Genomic DNA, 18,851 nt, shown 5'->3' on the forward strand with positions numbered 1-18,851 from the left:
ATAAGTGATTGATGATTTAATTTTCCACTGCAGCAAATACTAATTTAACCACCACTATCTCAACACCAGGAAAATGACAAATCTCAGTCTTTAAAGGCATATGTGACAAGAAGGCAAGAATATTCTAGGATGATTAAAACACACACAAAATAAAAACACAGAAAAACCGTGGCAATACTGCTGCTGTACTAGGAAAAGGGATATACCATTCTTGCAGGCACGTATGGCTTTAAAGAATATGTATAGATTATGATGTTATGTATTGCCTTTTTTTCCTCCGGGAAAGATGGGAACATCCACGAGAGTTAGCAGTGCATTCAGGAAGGTGTCAATACCTCCCTTACTGGGTAAACTCGCTTTAACAATAATGCTCTTTCACCCCTCACATCCCACCCGATTTCCATACACCCTTCAGTCAGCATTCCCGCCCCCGCCCCCACCTTTCCCTGCTCTTCCCCTCACATTCAGAACTGGCTGCTCTGACTTTGTCAGTCTCGCCGCCCCCGCGCACCCGCCCAGACCAGCAGAGTCCAACAACGCAGCCACGCAGCCACCCACTCCCCCCACCTCCTCCTTCTCAGCCCAGCTTCCCCTCCCCCTCCCCGTCCTGTCACCTGCTTGGGTGGTGTCCGTCAGGTCGTAGCCGCTGCCCGGGAAGTCTCGGAGTTTCCTACCACTGAGGCTCAGGATGCCGGAGTTGCCCGCCTCCTCCAGGGCCCGGTCCAGGCTCCTCACGGTGTGTTGAGGCTGTAGGCTCCCCGGGTTCCACTGCGGCCCGTTGGGGAACGGCTGACCGAAAAGAGTCGGTACCGGGATGGGCACCACCAGGGTCCCGCCGCCGCCGCCGCCGCCGCCTCCCCCTCCGGCTCCGCCACCTCCCCCTCCGGCCGCGCCACAGCCACCGCTACTTCCACCTCCACCACAACCGCCGCCCCCACTGTTACCACCACCTCCCTGACTCGCCGCCATGTTCCTGGGAGAGAGAATAGCCCCCGACAATACTCTCAGCTTGTGCCGCGAGTGTAGGGGGTTCTTAGGACGCATGCGCAGGCTGGGGGCGGGGTGGGGGGGCGAGGTAGAGGGTGGGAAGGAACTAGGGGGCGGGCTGGGAGGAGGTGTTGGGGATGAAGAGGCGCTGTTCAAACGCGCAGAATGCTTGCTTTAAGAAACGTGTGATCAGAGGAAGGATGCTGAATCCCGGTTCCGCTGCTTTGGGTACCAAAATCTTGCGAAGCGACACCAGCTTGACTGTAAGTCATTTGGCGATATGCCCCCAAATCTCCGTGTTGCTTCACCTTTTGCGTCTGCAAAACAAAGGTAAATATATTAGAGATGAAAGGGATTCATTTCAGAATATTTTGAAACAGCGTTTAGAAGGACTATCAGGGACCTGACTGAAATGCTTACAGCAAATGCCTCAGGAATCCTTTAGCAGTGTTAACACGGAGAGAAACTTTGGGGAGGAAAATGGGTGCAGAATTGAGTTTTAAGCCTATATGAATTTTGCCATAATTCAGAATTCCAAAATAGGAAAAGACTTTTAAAGTGTTTTCAAGGAAGCCTCTCGCTTCAGTGCGTGTGGGTCTCAGCCAAACTGCTGCCTTCCAAAACTTGGAAAAGTTCTCGGCATTCTGTCCTCTAAGTCTTTGAAGTTGTGCCAAGATCTCCAAAATATCTCGAGTTTCTTCTCATCATGTCAGCATGGCTGATGTAAAACTCTTTGATCATCAAACAACCTTAAAGTTTATTTTTGAAATACAGATTTTGGTTTTAGGTAGAATTCTGAAGATTTAACACTGTGGATATGAAGCTAATCAATCTTGCATTTTAGGAGTTCATTCTTAGAACATGAACGCAACCACACAGGCCACTGCCATCCCTCCACTCTCACTCAGAGTTATTCAAATGTTTTTCACTAATAGAAAAGTTACACAAGAAAACTATCAGAATGCTTGGTCATATTCAGCTATCATTAATTTGAATATCCTGCGCATCTCTTTTACATCCATTTCAGTTTAAGCAATCTGTCAACAGTCTCATTTTCTTGGAGAAAGCTCCACAAAAATTTCTGCTTTGGAAAAAAAGTACGGGAAAGAATTACAACTTGTCTAAAATGCTTTGTAGCCGTATAGGTTAACTAAGATAATTATGTTGCAAGAAATTACATTTGCCAGATGCATGACCCACAGAAGGAACAGAACTGAGAATCAGACCTCCACAATGAATTAGCAAGTGAAATCAAATTATTTAAACCCACTGGTGTCAGAAGAGAAAGTTGTACCTTATATCTCATCTTTCTTACATCGCAAATCAAATCAGGTATTAATTGAGAACTTCCAGAAGTTCTCAATTCAAGAGGGGTGGAAAGGGAAACTAAATTTATTAGGTAGAGAAAAGATTAGGAAAAGAATGTTTAATAACTAGCCAGTAAAAAATTTAGTAATTATTTAAAACAACATATTGGACTCCAGGAAAAGTATGTCCTCTGGATCAGGACACCTGTCAAGTGAAAAAGGCCATGTACAACCAAATTTAAGAAGGAAAGTAATCTTTCAAAGAATTTAAAAGATAATCTAAGTAGGAAAAATAGGAAACCTACAAAATAGGCTAGATATACATGAAAATCTGACAAAATAACACATTCTAGAGCTCTTTGACAAGAACACCAAGGCCATAAGGAGTGTTAAAAGATAAACTGAGGCATATTAAAATTTTAAGAGTTTGAGCATTTATCTATTGGAATTGGGCAGTACCAAACAGGAAGTGGTTAAGAGTACTCACCAACAGGAGCCAAGGGAAAGACTTATATAAAGAAAGTGAGGAAGCAAAAAAAAGAAATTATTTGATTGGCTGTAGCTTAAAGCCTAGTTGGCTGTTTGTGATTGGTTGTCCTTAGAATTTTGATTTCCTAACCTTGAGGCTTTTATAGGCTTAGATTTTGGTTTGCTTATGTAGGCCACCATGGCATTAGAGCCATCTCAGTCTAATGGTCTTCTTGTTTAATTAATTTAGCAGGAGGTAAAAGGTTTAGAAGAAAGAGCATGAAATTTAGAAATTTGTTCCAACCCTTTAACTGCCAGTGTAATACTCAGAAAAGTGACCTAAAATCTCTGTACTTCAGTTTCCTCATAGGGAACACTGGAAAATAACAATCATACTTATAATAATAATAATAATAATATATAAATAGTGCTTACTATTTACCAGGAACTGTTCTAATTGCTTTATATAAAGTCATTCAATCTTCATAACAATCCTGTAAAATAGGTACTATTATTCTTCCATTTTATGGATGAAGAAAAATAGCATATACCTCACATAGGATTGTTGTAAGAATAAATAAGATCACATACGTAAAGTGACACTGCAATACCTGGCATTCATTCATTTAGTAAACATTTATTGAGTGATTACTCTGTGCAAGGAACTATTCTCTGTGCAAGTAACAGTATAGAATTAGGTGCTCGATAAATGTTAATTTCTCTACTACACCCGTGAATCCCTCATGAAAGAAAATAAAATAATAAAAAATATACAAAATGGAGAAAGCCAAGGAAGAAATCAGTTAATTCCTTGATAATTGTGGGCAAAACGATATTTGACATATTGCATAAATTTTTTGTTTCAGTCTATACGAGAGGATATTTTTACAGTGATTACCACTTTGATGTTATTCTCGATGTGACCACATTGGTAATTGGTTAAATTACAGACAATACTCAGAATTATCCAAGCCAAACTTAAAAATTGAATGTTGACAAATCACCAGGACTAGATGACATGTATCAAAGATTATAGAAGGAAAACAAGGGGTTTTGAACAAAATATTCAGCCTCTATTAAATAAAGCATTGGCCAACTACAAACGTGATTTGTATTCAAGAGAACTCTAGAGGGGACTCCTGAAATTCCAGGTTAGTTTATAGTCAGCGCTATCCCAAGCACATTGGTAGTTACTCAACATTTTTTTTTTTTTTTTTGCGGTACGCGGGCCTCTCACTGTTGTGGCTTCTCCCGTTGCGGAGCACAGGCTCTGGACACACAGGCTCAGCGGCCATGGCTCACGGGCCTAGCCGCCCCGCGGCATGTGGGATCTTCCCGGACCGGGGCACGAACCCGTGTCCCCTGCATCGGCAGGTGGACTCTCAACCACTGCGCCACCAGGGAAGCCCCTACTCAACATTTTTAAATAATATAGAGAAGTAAAGTCACAGTCCAAAGCTCCAAATTCTTCTATTAGAGATCAAGATCATTGGGATAGACTACAGGATGTTCTTGCCAGCCTATAAATAAATCAAAAGTGAGATATGTTTTATCTCAGAATCTAGAACAAGGCAACGAACTTGGGGATTAACTAGATCAAACTATAATATGAATTTTTTTTAAATCCTGAGCAGGATCCAGGAAAAAAGCCATGGGAGTCTCTGCAGTTCGTTTCCTGAAAACATCAGTATTTCACATCAGTTAAATACTAACCTCGGGGGTGTGGAGGGGGGGGACAATGAAATGTTGAGTATCATCAAGACATATACCAGAAACCCTGAAAAATATTAATTTACATCTTACTGAACTATTCCACAGCTGCTGCTGGAATGTGATGTGAAGTTCTGCTCACTCCACTCTCAGCACAAGTCCTGAATTAGAGAAAGCCCTAAGAAGTACACCTAAAATGATTAGAGAAATGATGGAAGGAGAAATTTACTTGGCCTTCATCTCTCTGGTAACTTGATCTTCAGTCCCTTCCAAAATCCCTGTTCTGGCATGGAACCTTCAGAGTAGTATATATTAACTTATTTTAGCATAATTTATAGCACACTATATATGACATCCCTGATCCTCCTTCCCCTGTCTTTTTTTTTCTTTTTTCTTTTTTTAGGCCACACCCAGTGATCAAACCCAGGCCCCGGCAGTAGAAGCATGGAGTCCTAACTATTGGACCACCAGGGAATTCCCCCTTTGCATTGCTTTAACCAATCCTAACAAACTCATTAATCCCAAAGTTAATATTTATTAACTCAAGAGGGATTTGGACAAATGTATGAATGATAACTATTACTTAAAAGAAGCTATTACATGCCTAATCTTCAATGTTGATGACAATAAGCACTATTATATTCTCTCTTGGTTAGAATCCCTGCTATGATACTTACAAGATGCAAGATAGGTCGTTAAAGCTCTCAAACTCTCAGATTTCTCATCTATAAACAAGGGATCATAACATTATTAGCTATCTCATAAGATTGTAGTGAGGATTACATGAGATATTTACATAAAACACATAGTATATTATAACAGTTTGTTTTTTCTAGGTTCACTTTACCGATAGAACACTGAGCTGAGTGAACCATGAATTATCAGCATAACAGTTCTTAAATTCCTCTGTACTATTGTGCTACCAGCACTAATAGACATTTTCCTCTGTGCTGCTCTTGAAGTTACATCCTTATTGACTCACCGCATGTTTCTGCCTCTCCTAACTCTTGTGTTTTCACTATATGATCCAGTAACTTGATTCCAATTCTTGCTTACTGTCTCTAATGCAATCCCAGCTTTTGACCTCTGTGTTTCTAGTATGTTTACCTGATATCATGAAATCCATGTAGATATCTGTTCCAAATCCTTCTTAAAAAATATATCTTAGATGTTTTGCTTTGTGTAAGCAACACAGGTCTGTTAAAAGTCCTGAAGAGTTTTTATTACAGTAGTATGTAAAAGATACAGATTGCTGAATTTTGCTTAGTTTACCTTGGCCAAAGGAAAGTAAATAAAACATGACATAAAATTATTAAACCTGTTACGTCCAGTTAGAAAATATAAGGTTGAGGAAGAGTTTTTAGTCTTCTTTAGTATTACATTGGAAAGTCTCCTCTTTATAGGTAAACATGGAAACATGCCATATGCCTTTCGGGCAAGCTTGTCTTACAATAATTATTTTCCTCTTCTTGCAGTATGTGAGAGAAAATGATCAAATAGGGCCTTTTCAAGCAAAATCCAAATTCCTAAAAGGAAAACCTAGGCAACTATCGTGTTACCTCTAAGCAGGCTATACCTGTGAGAGAAAAAAAGAAATCCAATGTTAATGGCATTTCAGTAAAGCCTGTTAAAGGAATTACAGTATCAAGATAGATTAAAACCCCAGGAGAAAAGATAAATCCCAAAACGGTTTAGATTCTGTATTTCCTTAAACGGAATGAAATAGAAACATTTGGACCAAAATCTGTGTCTAAAACGGAGGTTGGAATGAAATGATAAAGAATCAAGTTGGGCATCTACCAAAGTCTATATTTGTTTTCCTTAATTTTTGCTTAAATTTTGCTTCAAATCTTCATCACTATATATGGCAAAGTGTGGTTGTTACAGGTTTATGGGTTTTTGTTTCTCTCAATCAAATAAACGTATGATGTAAATCTCTGTGGGACTGTGATTGAAATGACTCTGAGCCTGGTGGCAGTGTACCCAGGTTATAAGGTTTTTTTTTGATTGATGATGAAATTTCTTTTAAAGACTGAATCTGTAAACCTGAAGCTCTCAAGTGATAACTGGATCACATGTGACCCTAAAATCCAATGCTTCTCTCTGTGTGGCAACAAGACTATTTCTTCTTAACCATGGTCATGAACATGACCCCAGTTAGCCTATTTGTGAGTTGTCAGAAGGAAGGGTCAAAGCTCTGTTCCCTAAACAAGAGAATGTGATCAAATATTGCAGGATATTTTAGATGTGTTTTGCTTTGGTGAGGCAGTCAGAAATTTCAACATCCACTTACATTATAAGTTTAGGTTGGCAATGCTGACCCTCAAGAAGATATTTACATCTGCTTAAGTACTTTGTCTACAATTATGGTATGATTCCACAAAGTAGGAGAAAATATATTGGTTGAGATGACCTCATGTTTCACACTTCCAGGCATTAACAGGCATATTAATGTAGGAAACTAACATACTTTGCCACTCTTTTGTGGTTTTAAAAGTCTCTTTATTAAAACAGCTAACCAGGGCTTCCCTGGTGGCGCAGTGGTTGAAGGCCCGCCTGCCGATGCAGGGCACACGGGTTCGTGCCCCGGTCCGGGAAGATCCCACATGCCGCAGAGCGGCTGGGCCTGTGAGCCATGGCCGCTGAGCCTGTGCGTCCAGAGCCTGTGCTCCGCAACAGGAGAGGCCACAACAGTGAGAGGCCTGCGTACCGCAAAAAAAAAAAAAAAAAAACAGCTAACCATAGTCATTAAATAATGGAGTAGATAATTCTAAGGTACTAATTAGTAAACAATTAGGTTATCCTTGATAACTTCATCCAGTTCTTCCATTTTGTATTTCTTAAACACTCCTTAATAAAATCATCTTAAATACATACCTCTACTTAGAATAAATCCTTTTTTTCCAGGACACATACATAAAGCTCCAGAGAACTTTAAAATTTCCTTAGCTGGCTATGACTTCTCCTACTGGTCATAGGCAGTAGACTTTTGATAAGTTGCCAAAACCAAAGATATAAACACACCGTACTGTTCGACTACTAGCATCGTCTCCACTGCCATAACCTTAACTCAAGTCACTATTTTCTCAGGACTACTACAGTAGCCTCCTAACTGGATTTTCTGCTTCCACCCCTCTACCACTTAATAATTATGTGGCCTTGGGCAAGTACCTTAGCTTCTTTGTGCCTCCATTTTCTCATCTGAAAAATAGGGATAATACTACCTACCTTATAGGGATATTGTGAGGATTAGAATTACTTAATACATGTCTAGTACATAGTAAGAACTTAAAGAACTTTAGCTGGTATCATTGTCATTATCGTTATCATTAACATACTCCACTGGCTAATAATATCTAGCAGTGAAAGGTAAATTATCTCTCTTAATTGCACGAGAGTCCTGTGCAGCGGACATTATTATTATCCCCATTTTATATGTGAGGAAACTATGGTCCAGAGAAATTAAGTAACTTGTTCAAGGTCTCAGTTGAGAAGTGGCACAGTAAAAATTTGAATAGAAGTATGCCTGAGTGCTAAACCAAGGCTCTTAATCACTGTAACTTCTGGCAGCAATCTATCTGACTTAGTATCTTTTCTCAGTCCAAAAATTCTTAGCTGCTAACTCCCTCTAAACTATCTCCATAAAACAGTGATTACCAGTTGCTAAGTGCTGCCTGTTTATCTTACATAAAATCATTAAATTTATTCATTAACACCTTTCATCAACTTTCAAATCAACCTACTTTTTTTTTAAATTGGAGTATAGTTGATTTACAATGTTTCAGGTGTACAGCAAAGTGATTGAGTTTTATACATATACATACATATGTATATATATATATTCTTTTTCAGACTCTTTTCCATTATACAAGATATTGAATATAGTTCCCTGTGCTATACAGTAGGTCCTTACTGTTTAACTATTTTGTATATACTAGTGTGTATCTGTTAATCCCAAACTCCTAATTTATCCATCCCCCTTCCCTTTCCCCTTTGGTAACCATAAAGTTGTTTTCTATGCCTGTGAGTCTATTTCTGTTTTGTAAATAACTTCATTTGTATCATTTTTTTAGATTCCGCATACAAGTGATATCATATCATTTGTCTTTCTCTGACTTACTTCACTTAGTATGATAATTTCTAAGTTCACCCATGTTGCTGTAAATGTCATTATTTCATTCTTTTTTATGGCGGAGTAATATTCCATCATATATATATATACCACATCTTCTTTATTCATCTGTCGATGGACATTTACATTTCTTCCATGTTTTGGCTATTGTAAATAGTGCTTCTATGAACATTGGGGTGTATATATCTTTTCCAATTATAGTTTTGTCCAGATATATGCCCAGGAGTGGGATTGCTGGATCATATGAACTCTATTTTTGGTTTCTTAAGGAACATCCATACTGTTTTCTATAGTGACTGCACCAATTTACATTCCTACCAACAGCGTAGGAGGGTTCCCTTTTCTCCACACCCTCTCCAGCATTTATTATTTGTAGACTTTTTGATGATGGCCTATTTTCTTATATGGACTTATATTTACTGGCTTCTTTTTCAAAACACCGTAAACCCAAATTATTACAATGGCATTTTTAAAGGTTTTTTTCTCATTATGAAAATTTACCCATAGTCCCAATTCACAAAGACAGCCAAAGGGATGTATTTAGTGATAAGATTTTTACATATTTGTTTCCAGGCTTTCCTACTAGCACAAATTTTTATTTTATTCATTATTTATTTCATTTATAAATATTTATAACATTTATTTATTTTATAAAATCATATAAGCATTTTTATCATTACATACTCTTTACAGATATTATAACTGTATACTATATATTATATAGTACTCTATATTATAAAACCACATACTACTTGATATGTACATCTGTTATGGGATAATTAGATTCTTACCAATATTCCTTTATTATACATAAGTTTTCTATTAATATTATTATTAATAAAACATTTTTCTTATTTATTATTTCCTTATATTAAATTCCAAGAAATTCATGTATTCAATCATAGGGTAGAAATATCTTAATTCTCTTAATAAACATTGCCAATTGCTTCCCAAAAGGTTTGTACTAATTTACATTGTCAGTAATAATATAAGTAAGAATTTTTTTTTTGGCTGCACCACAAAGCTTGTGGAATCTTAGTTCCCAGACCAGCGATTGAACCCGCACCCTCAACAGTGAAAGCACAGAGTCCTAATCACGGGATCACCAGGGAATTACTTAAGTAAGAATATTTTTGCCAGTATTAAGGACGTTCAGTTTTTAAATATCATTACTATATTATATATGACACAAAAGAGAATGTTGGTTCTTCTACTTTAGGCCAACGTGGCCTGAAGGAACCAGACTTACCCTCCCACCTGAAACAACCAAAAATTTGGACAATGTATATAGAATTATGGCTTTCAAAACACTGAATATCAGTCAACAAAAACAGTAATAACTGGGGTATGAGACACAAAAGAAGTAAGACCTGCAAATGCCCAATCTTAGTGCTTTGAGAGAGTTTCCAGAAACTTCTTCAGCTGGAAAAAGTATCTATGAAACACCTACAGCTAACAATAATCCTGATGGTGGAGGACTGAATGCTTTCTCTCTAAGATCAGGAACAAGACAAGGGTGTCCACTCTCACTAATTCATTGAACATTTTACTAAAGTTTCCAGACAAAATGAGAAGGCAAGAGAGAAAGAAAGAAAGAAAGAGAGAGAAAGGAGAGAAAAGAGGGAAGGGGGAGGTAGGAGGGTGGGAGGGAAGTGGGGAAGGAAGGAAGGAAGGGAAGCAGGCAGGCAGGCAAGGATCCAGATTGGAAAGGAGTCTTTATTCACAGATATGATCATCTGTGTAGAAAATAAATGGAATCTATAATAACGCTACAAGAACAAATAAGTGAGTTTGGCAAAGTTGCAGGATAGAAAATCTGATAAAGATGTGAAGACCTGTACACTGAAAACTACAGACCATTGCTAAAAGAAATTAAATAAGACATAAATAAATGGAGAGATATATCATCTTCATGGGCTGGAAGACAATATCGTTATGATGACAGTTTTCCCCAAAGCCTCAGCAGGTCTTTTTTGGAGAAATTGACAAGCTAGTTTTTTTTTTTGCATGTGAAAATGCAAAACATCTAGAATAGTGGAAAAAGTTGGAAAAAGAAAACAAAGTTGGAAGACTAAGACTATGAAAACTCAAGACTTACTACAAAGCTACACTAATCAAGACAGTGTGGTACTGGTGTGAAGATAGAGAAATAGATCAATAGCACAGAATAGAAAATCCAGAAATAAACTCCTACTTATGGACAAATGACTTTTGACAAATGTGTAAAGACAAGTCAGTGGAAAAAAGACAATTTCAACAAATACTGCTAGCACAATTGAATATCCATATGCAAAAATACAAAGTTGGGGGCTTCCCTGGTGGCGCAGTGGTTGAGAGTCCGCCTGCCGATGCAGGGGACATGGGTTCGTGCCCCGGTCTGGGAAGATCCCACATGCCGCAGAGCGGCTAGGCCCGTGAGCCATGGCCGCTGAGCCTGCGCGTCTGGAGTCTGTGCTCCGCAACGGGAGAGGCCACAGCAGTGAGAGGCCCGCGCACCACAAAAAAAAAAAAAAAAAAATACAAAGTTGGATCCATACCTCACATCACATATAAAAATTTACCAGTAGTATGTCATAGACTTATGCAAAACCTAAAACTTAAAACATAGGAGGAAATATTTCTGGCTTTGATTTAGACAAAGATTTCTCAAATATGACACCAATAGCACAATCCATAAAAGAAAAAAATGATAAATTGGACTTCATCAAAATTATAAACCTCTGCTATTTGAAAGACACTGTTAATGGAATGAAAAGACAAACCACAGAATGAGAGAAAATATTTTCAAACCATATGTAAGATAAAGACTTGCATTTACACCATGTATATAACTCTCCAGGGTAATAAGAGTCATAAGTAATAAAAAGAAAGCAAACATCCAAAAAAAATGAGCAAAAGATTTGAACACTTCACCAAAGAAAATATCTGGATGGCCAACAAGCACATGAAAAGATGTTCAACATCATTAGTCATTACTGAATGAAAAATAAAACTATGAGACACTACTACACATCTATTAGAATTGTTAATATTAAAAAAAAAATTAACCATACCAAGTGTTGACAAGGATGTGGAAAAACTGGAACCCTCATACTCTGCTGTTGGAAATGTAAAAATGGTAAAACCACTTTGGAAACAGTATGGCAATTTCTTAAAGTGTTCAACATACACCTACCATATGATTCAGCTATTCCACTCCTAGGTATTTACTCAAGAGAAAAGAAAGCTCATATACGTACAAAGACTTACACATGAATGTTAATAGAATATTTATTTGGAGTAGCCAAAAACTGAAAACAACCCAAATGTACATCAATAAGAGAATGGACAAACAAATTGGATTATGTCCATACAATGGAATACCTTTTAGTTATAAACAGAATGAACTATTGATACAACATAACAATGTGGATGAATCTCAGAATAAATATGCTGAATGAAAAAAGCCAGAAAAAAAAGAGTACATAATGTATGATTCCATTTACATAAAACTCAAAAAGTGCAAACTAATCTATATGGACAGAAACCAGATTAGTGGTTTCCTGGGGGCATGTAGAGGTTGGGAGCATGGGAAGAGAAATCACAAAGGGGCACAAGAAAACTCTTGGGGATGATAGGTGTATTCACTATCTTAATCGTGGTGATGGTTGCATGGGTATATATATATGCCAAAATTTATCAAATTGACACTTTCCATATGTGCAGTTTTTTGTATGTCAATTAAACCTCTATAAAAATGTTAAAATTGACAAATTATTCATTGTAAAATGAACATGGAAAAGATTTTTTAAGATTAAAATTTCAGTAAAATAAAAATTAATGCAAAAAATATTTAAAGGCTTTGATAGCAGTTAATATAAATTGATCAAAGAAGTAAATTGGATGAGCTGAGTTTACTCCTAATATGCTTTCTTGACAAAAATAGTGGAATGTAATTCTGAATCAAATATTTGTACAGAGCTTCCCTGGTGGCGCAGTGGTTGAGAATCTGCCTGCTAATGCAGGGGACACGGGTTTGGGCCCTAGTCTGGGAGGATCCCACATGCCGCGGAGCAACTAGGCCCGTGAGCCACAGCTGCTGAGCCTGCGCATCTGGAGCCTGTGCTCCGCAACAAGAGAGGCTGTGATAGTGAGAGGCCCGCGCATCGCGATGAAGAGTGGACCCCGCTTGCCACAACTGGGGAGAGCCCTCGCACAGAAGCGAAGACCCAACACAGCAAAAATAAATTAATTAATTAATAAAAGGCTGCATTATAGTCCATCTTATGGAAGAACTAGTTTATAAAAATATATATATATATATATTTGTACATAATTAGGAAATCAACATGTCCTTAGAGTCCAAATATCTACTGTATCAAAATGGCCCAAAATGTTAGAATAAAAATGGCCTAGCCCCAATGATAATTGAGGTAATTGTGAATTATATCCCCTCGATGAGTTTGCAATGTAGTTATAGAAGAAAGACTTGCATATAATAAATAGTTAAATAAAAATTAAATTAGAGAATATGTGATCCCATTTATACTTGTACGGGGAAATCAGAGAATAGAGTTAAGGAAATCTTTATGGAGGGGTTGGAACTTGATCTGAGCCTTGAAGAATGATGACCTAGACAGAGCAGAGGGATAAGACATCTCAGGAAGGGACAAACACAGAAATGAGCACATGGTGTTTTAGGAACAGTATTCAGCGTGGCCTGACCAGAGCAAAGGGGGCATGTTGGGGAGAATAGAAAATAAGCTTGCATAGGTAAGATGGAACTGGGTTATGGTTGGTTTTGAAGTCAGAAAGAAGTGATTAGATTGGATTCATTAGATAAATTTCTCAGAGAGGATCTGGCATCATCATATATTCCATGAGTTTAAGCAGAGGGCAACTGGAGTGGGGGAGATTAACTGTTACGTTAGACTAAAGTAGAGGTATTAGAAATGTTTAGGAGACAAATTTAAGAGAGATTTTATAGGAGGACTCAACAGGACTTGGAGACATATTAGACCTTTATTCCCTCACATCACTAGTTCTATTCCTTGACATTTGATTGATATCTAGAGTTAATTTAACGTTTACATCTCCTTTCACAACTATATTCAAGAATAATTACATAGTCACATTTATGTAATCTAAGCCTGGGATCTTTTCTCTTCTTATTCAAGCATAATATATCATCTAATTCTTCCGGACTAATTTATTCAGTATTAATAATTCTGAGTTCACTTTCATTAATGTATAATTGTGTTCTATCATAACCTTATTTCATAATCTGATACACAGTTTATTCTGATTTTCTTTGTACACAAGATTCATTTTTAAATGGATATATCAATCCTTATCTTTATAAAGTTTGTTTAGTATTTTAAACTTAATTCTCTGTGATTCAGCATTATGCACTAATAATTTACTATTTATTCTAGTTATTTCTTCTTACTGTTCTTGTACACTTCTGAACTGAATATTATCATCAGTTGCATTCCATATGGTCTTCTGGACTCTTCCTTTGCAAAATAAACATTTCTGGCACAGAAAGCTTCTTTTTTTGTGAGATTGCTTAGAGGGTATTTGTGCTTTGGGAGAGAGGAAAAAGAGACAGCTGGCAGAGCCTCTCTCCCTCATTCTGACCCTAACTTTCTTTACTCCCACTGCACAATTTAGCCTAGAGCAGGATAAACCACATGAGTTATTAACCCCCAACAGGCTAAGCATCCAATCTCCAGCAAATGGTTACCTTGAAAGTTGAGCAGAAAAGAGTATTTTTTGAAAATAACACTTTCAGAAGAAATTTTCAACAAATATCTGATCTGAAATAAACTTTAATGATGCTGCATCACACCATCCCATTACCCTCTTTCTACTACCACCACATCAACCACTTTGACCTCAAGGTCAAACTCAGTCTTGGATCAAAACAAAACAAGAACAACAGCAAAACTCTTCTTCGACAGTCTCAAACTCAAGCCCATCTCTTTCCTGCAATCCCCGATGCATCCCCTTTGTTCAGACCCTAGTCATCTCTCTCTTGGACTGTTACAACAGCTACCTAACTAGCCTCCCTGCTTCTGGTCTTGCCTCTGGTCCTTTCTATTCTCCACACTGCTGCCAGAGTGACTTATCAAAAATAGTCACTTATGGGCTTCCCTGGTGGCGCAGTGGTTAAGAATCCACCTGCCAATGCAGGGGACACGGGTTCAAGCCCTGGTTCAGGAAGATCCCACATGCTGCGGAGCAACTAAGCCCATGCGCCACAACTACTGAGCCTGTGCTCTAGAGCCCGTGAGCCACAACTACTGAGCCCACGTGCCACAACTACTGAAGCCCACGCACCTAGAGCCCGAGCTCTGCAACAGAAGAAGCCACCACAATGAGTAGCCCCTGATTGCCGCAACTAGAGAAAGGCCACGCGCAGCAACGAAGACCCAACGCAGCCAAAAATAAATAAATAAAATAAATTTATTAAAAAAAAAAGGTCACTTACCAGTTTCCCTACTGCCTACAGAAGAAAGTCCAGCTCCCTTAGTATGGCATATAGGGCCTTTCATGATTTGGTTCCTGCCTATTTCTCCAGTCTCATCTCTCACCACTCACTTGCTTTCTACTTTATGCTCTAGTCTAGCCATTCTAAATCATTTACATTTCCTGCCATACACCATGCTGTTCCTCTTGACATAAATGACCTCCCCAAACTCTTTCCTCTGAGTAACTCTTCTCATCCTTCAGGATTCAGTTTAGGCATCACTTTTCCAAAAAACTTTTCTTCAACTTCTCATCTGTTGCCTTCCCTCCAGTTCACTGTGTTCTCAAAGCACTCTGTGCTTCTCTCTATCATATTAGTTATTACACATTATCACCTTTTTGTCTTGTTTCCTTTCACTCAGATGTGAACTCCTAAAAGGCAGGGACTGTGTCAAATTCATATGTGTGTTCTGGCACATAGTAGATACTCAAAAATATTTATTCCAGAATAGAGAAATGCAAAGATGACTACCATATAAGTCTTAGGATAAACACCTTATATTTGGCTCCTGGGTACCACTTAAAAGAGTGTGATCCCAACACCTTTTGAGGCACACACATATGTGTATGAGAATTGAAATCATTTAATCTTAACATCTGTAATAGAATGATCCTTTTTTTCTCAGAATCATGTTCTAAACTCGCCTCTTTCCACATCATAGTTGGGATCGGCTCTCTATCCTTGCATTTAACACAAAGTTGCCATGTTTCAACGATTTGTTATTTTCAGTCCTGGGTACATTCTCAGACTCCAGCCTTGTGAGCAACTAAATTCCACTGCTTACTGCCCTAAGGCTGATTCCAAGAAAGGTTTTCTGGCTCATAAATTTTTCCTGCTGTTTGGAGTAGAGGGCACAGAGCCTGGGTGTCATAACAGAAAGTGCTAATCTGTACACCGGGTGTATTGAAGCATGTAAATCCAATTCATAACATTATATGACACTTTTATGAGGTTAAAAGCATCTTGCCAGACCTATTCAAATTGTATGCATGTGGGAGACTTGTGCTCATAGCTATTTTTAGAGTTTTAGATAATCTTCAACAAATATGCCAAGGTACCCTCAGTAGTCTTTTAGAGATCAAAAATGTTTCCAAAGAAGTGTGCCAAGGTCCAACTCCTTCTGATTACAGAATGCTGATTCTTATTGTAGGCTAAGCAGGTCTACCAGCTTTCTAATAAGGAGCAAAACAGACTGCTTATCTGCTGACTTCAGAGAGAGTATCAGTAGGTGACAGTGAGCAACAGCTCTTATACATGACTGGCAGTAGGAAATCTCATGTGCTGTCGGAGAGGGAAACTGGAGTTTTTGAGGAGTCAGTGTGCCACCTTTGGTGGAAATACTATATATTGCTACCCCTCTTAAAGATATGCCTTCGTCTACTGTCATCTTATCCCATTCCCTCTTTCTTTCTTTTCTGTGACTTTGGGTCATCCTTTCCTTGTAATTCATTCCTGCCCTAGCAGGTTTTAGTTAACAACAGAGTCACAGTCAATAATATGACACATCTACTGAAAATTGGTGACACAATTGTGTACTATTTCAATAGAAGTACATGAATCAGGTTAAAGGAGATATTATCTTCACTTTACTTCCTGTTAATCAAAATACAACTGAATATTTGGTTCCAGCATGAGAGCTACACTTGAAGAGAATAAACAGAAATGTCGAGTGAGTTTGAAAATCAAGTGTTACAAACACCATATTCATTGGGAAAAGTTTTAAATATATTTTCCTGGACATTGTTTCTTGATGAGTAGTCTGTAGACTATCTGCATCAAAATTATATGGGATGCTTGTTAAATTTTCAGATTCCTAAGATCTATCCCAGACCTATTGAATCAGAGTCCCTGGGGATAGGACTAGGTGATATAGATTTTTAACATGCTCCCTAGACAATTATTTTGCGTATTAAAGCTTGAGAACTAGTGATTTACAAAGTACATAATAATGGCTTTCAACTATTTGTAAGGGTTCTTCTAGGAAAAGGAAAAGATTAAATTTGAGTTTCTCAAGAAAGTAAAAGATTAGTTTTGTGATGTTCAAGAAGGAAGAACTTAAACTATGGATGAAAGCTATAGTAGGAAAGTCCAAATATAAGGAAGTTATTTTTAAAGCAATTAGATATAGCCATCAATAGAAGTAGTAACTGTCTTGCAAAATAGTGAATTTTTACCCCTGGAAGTGTTCATATATAGAGGATAGAGAGTTCTCTTTAAGGGATGATGTAGTAGGAATTCTCACATTGAGTAGGAAGTTGAGCAAAGTGACTTCTTGAGTCTCTTCTAGCTCATACGTTTGATGAATTTATACAAAACACTTCAAATCATTAAAATTATGTCATGGTCTCCAAAGTTGATATTCCTGGTCTCTTTGATATTTCCTTCATTTAGCATTCATTTATAAGCAACTACTATGTGCTGAACACTGTGCTAGGTTGTAGAGATACAATGGTCAACAGGCAGCAGTGTCCCTGTCTTCATGGAATTTATAGTGTCATGAGTAAATGGTAAAAGTACAGTTACGTTAGGGGAACCACTGACTGAAACCGCCCACCCTGGCGAGGTACCACAGTAACCATTTGCATAAGTTATCTTGCGACAGGAGGTCCTGGTAAGAAACGTGGAACTAACAAGCCACCACCAACCAGAAGAATTTGGGAAAGGTAAAAAGGACAAAGGAGACACCAGTCCATATGTCCTACTGACCTCCCAGAATCCTTCTCGCTGGAACCCATCTTGGCTGAGTGATGTGCATGCCACCAGGAAGGACCCTGAGTCAGAGTGATTGGCCAGAGAGAACCTGGAAACTAACCCCACTACCATAAAACCTGAGACTGCGAGCCACGTGGCAGAGCAGTTCTCCTGGGTTCCCTGACCGTCCTGCTCTCCACCCAGGTGCCCCTTCCCAATAAAGTCTCTTGCTTTGTCAGCACGTGTGTCTCCTCGGACAATTCATCTCCGAGTGTTAGACAAGAGCCCACTCTGGGGCTGTGAAAGGGGTCCCCCTTCTTGCAACAAATGGCAACTCTGGTGGGGCCTCTTCTTCACTATGACTGACATTCTCACCACTCGGAGTACTCGGGGACAAGCTCTCCCACCTACAGACCAGACCCAGTGGCCACAACTGGGACCCTTTTATCCCTGGTCTCCTCCTGACGTGGACGACTGGCCAGGGTTCCCCAACCGGGTAGGGAACTTTATTGACCTCTTTCACCTTCCCTCTCTCTTTCCTCTTTTCAGCCCCTCTTATCCTAATCTTTTTTCTTCTGTCCTGGTCCTGGATGCAGGAGTCTGGTTGAAGGGCCTCAGCCTGATCTGAGGGTCGGAGCCTGATCACCTCCAGTGGGCAGAGAACTTGAATTCTGGTTCTGGTCTGTTATCTGGTCTCTGGTTTCTGGTAGGGCCGAGTTCCTGTCCTCCCTTCCTGGAAGCCCAGGGAAAAGTCCCATAACACCTGGGCATCTGCAGGTGGCAGGAGACGTCCATAAGGCCACCCCTTTTGTCCCCCCTCCTTCCCCTCTTCCTTCAACCTGGCCTCCTTTCCTCCCTTTGAAATCTTTGAAGACCCAAGATATTTCCAGTTACTCTGTTAGTACTCAGATCTGAAGTTCTGTGTCTCTGTAGAAGGCTTTCTGAGAGACTGCAATCTTGTATTTAAGGGAGTGTCTGATTAGGACAGCCAGGCCTGTGTTTTATACTTTGTGTTCTGTGTTGTGATTTGTGATGGCCATTCTGC

The 18,851-nt window shown here is 38.8% G+C and overlaps 1 protein-coding gene across 6 annotated transcripts in view; it reads right to left on the bottom strand.

Annotated features, from left to right (window-relative positions):
* The window catches only part of LRCH2 (leucine rich repeats and calponin homology domain containing 2), a gene marked incomplete at both ends in the record, with an annotated part of 91,338 nt that extends 90,354 nt beyond the window's left edge, over positions 1 to 984 (bottom strand). For 5 of the 6 annotated variants that reach the window (XM_082864842.1, XM_082864841.1, XM_082864840.1 and 2 more), the window contains one exon: positions 615 to 969. In XM_082864842.1, coding sequence (XP_082720968.1) covers positions 615 to 969 — 355 coding nt within the window. Of the gene's footprint in view, positions 1 to 614 lie in introns of all 6 variants that reach the window. The other variant, XM_082864837.1, reaches the window with a different exon arrangement.
* Positions 985 to 18,851: the final 17,867 nt, after the last annotated feature.

Source organism: Leucopleurus acutus, assembly GCF_964270905.1.
Source record: "Leucopleurus acutus genome assembly, chromosome: X".
NCBI classification, from domain to species: domain Eukaryota; kingdom Metazoa; phylum Chordata; class Mammalia; order Artiodactyla; family Delphinidae; genus Leucopleurus; species Leucopleurus acutus.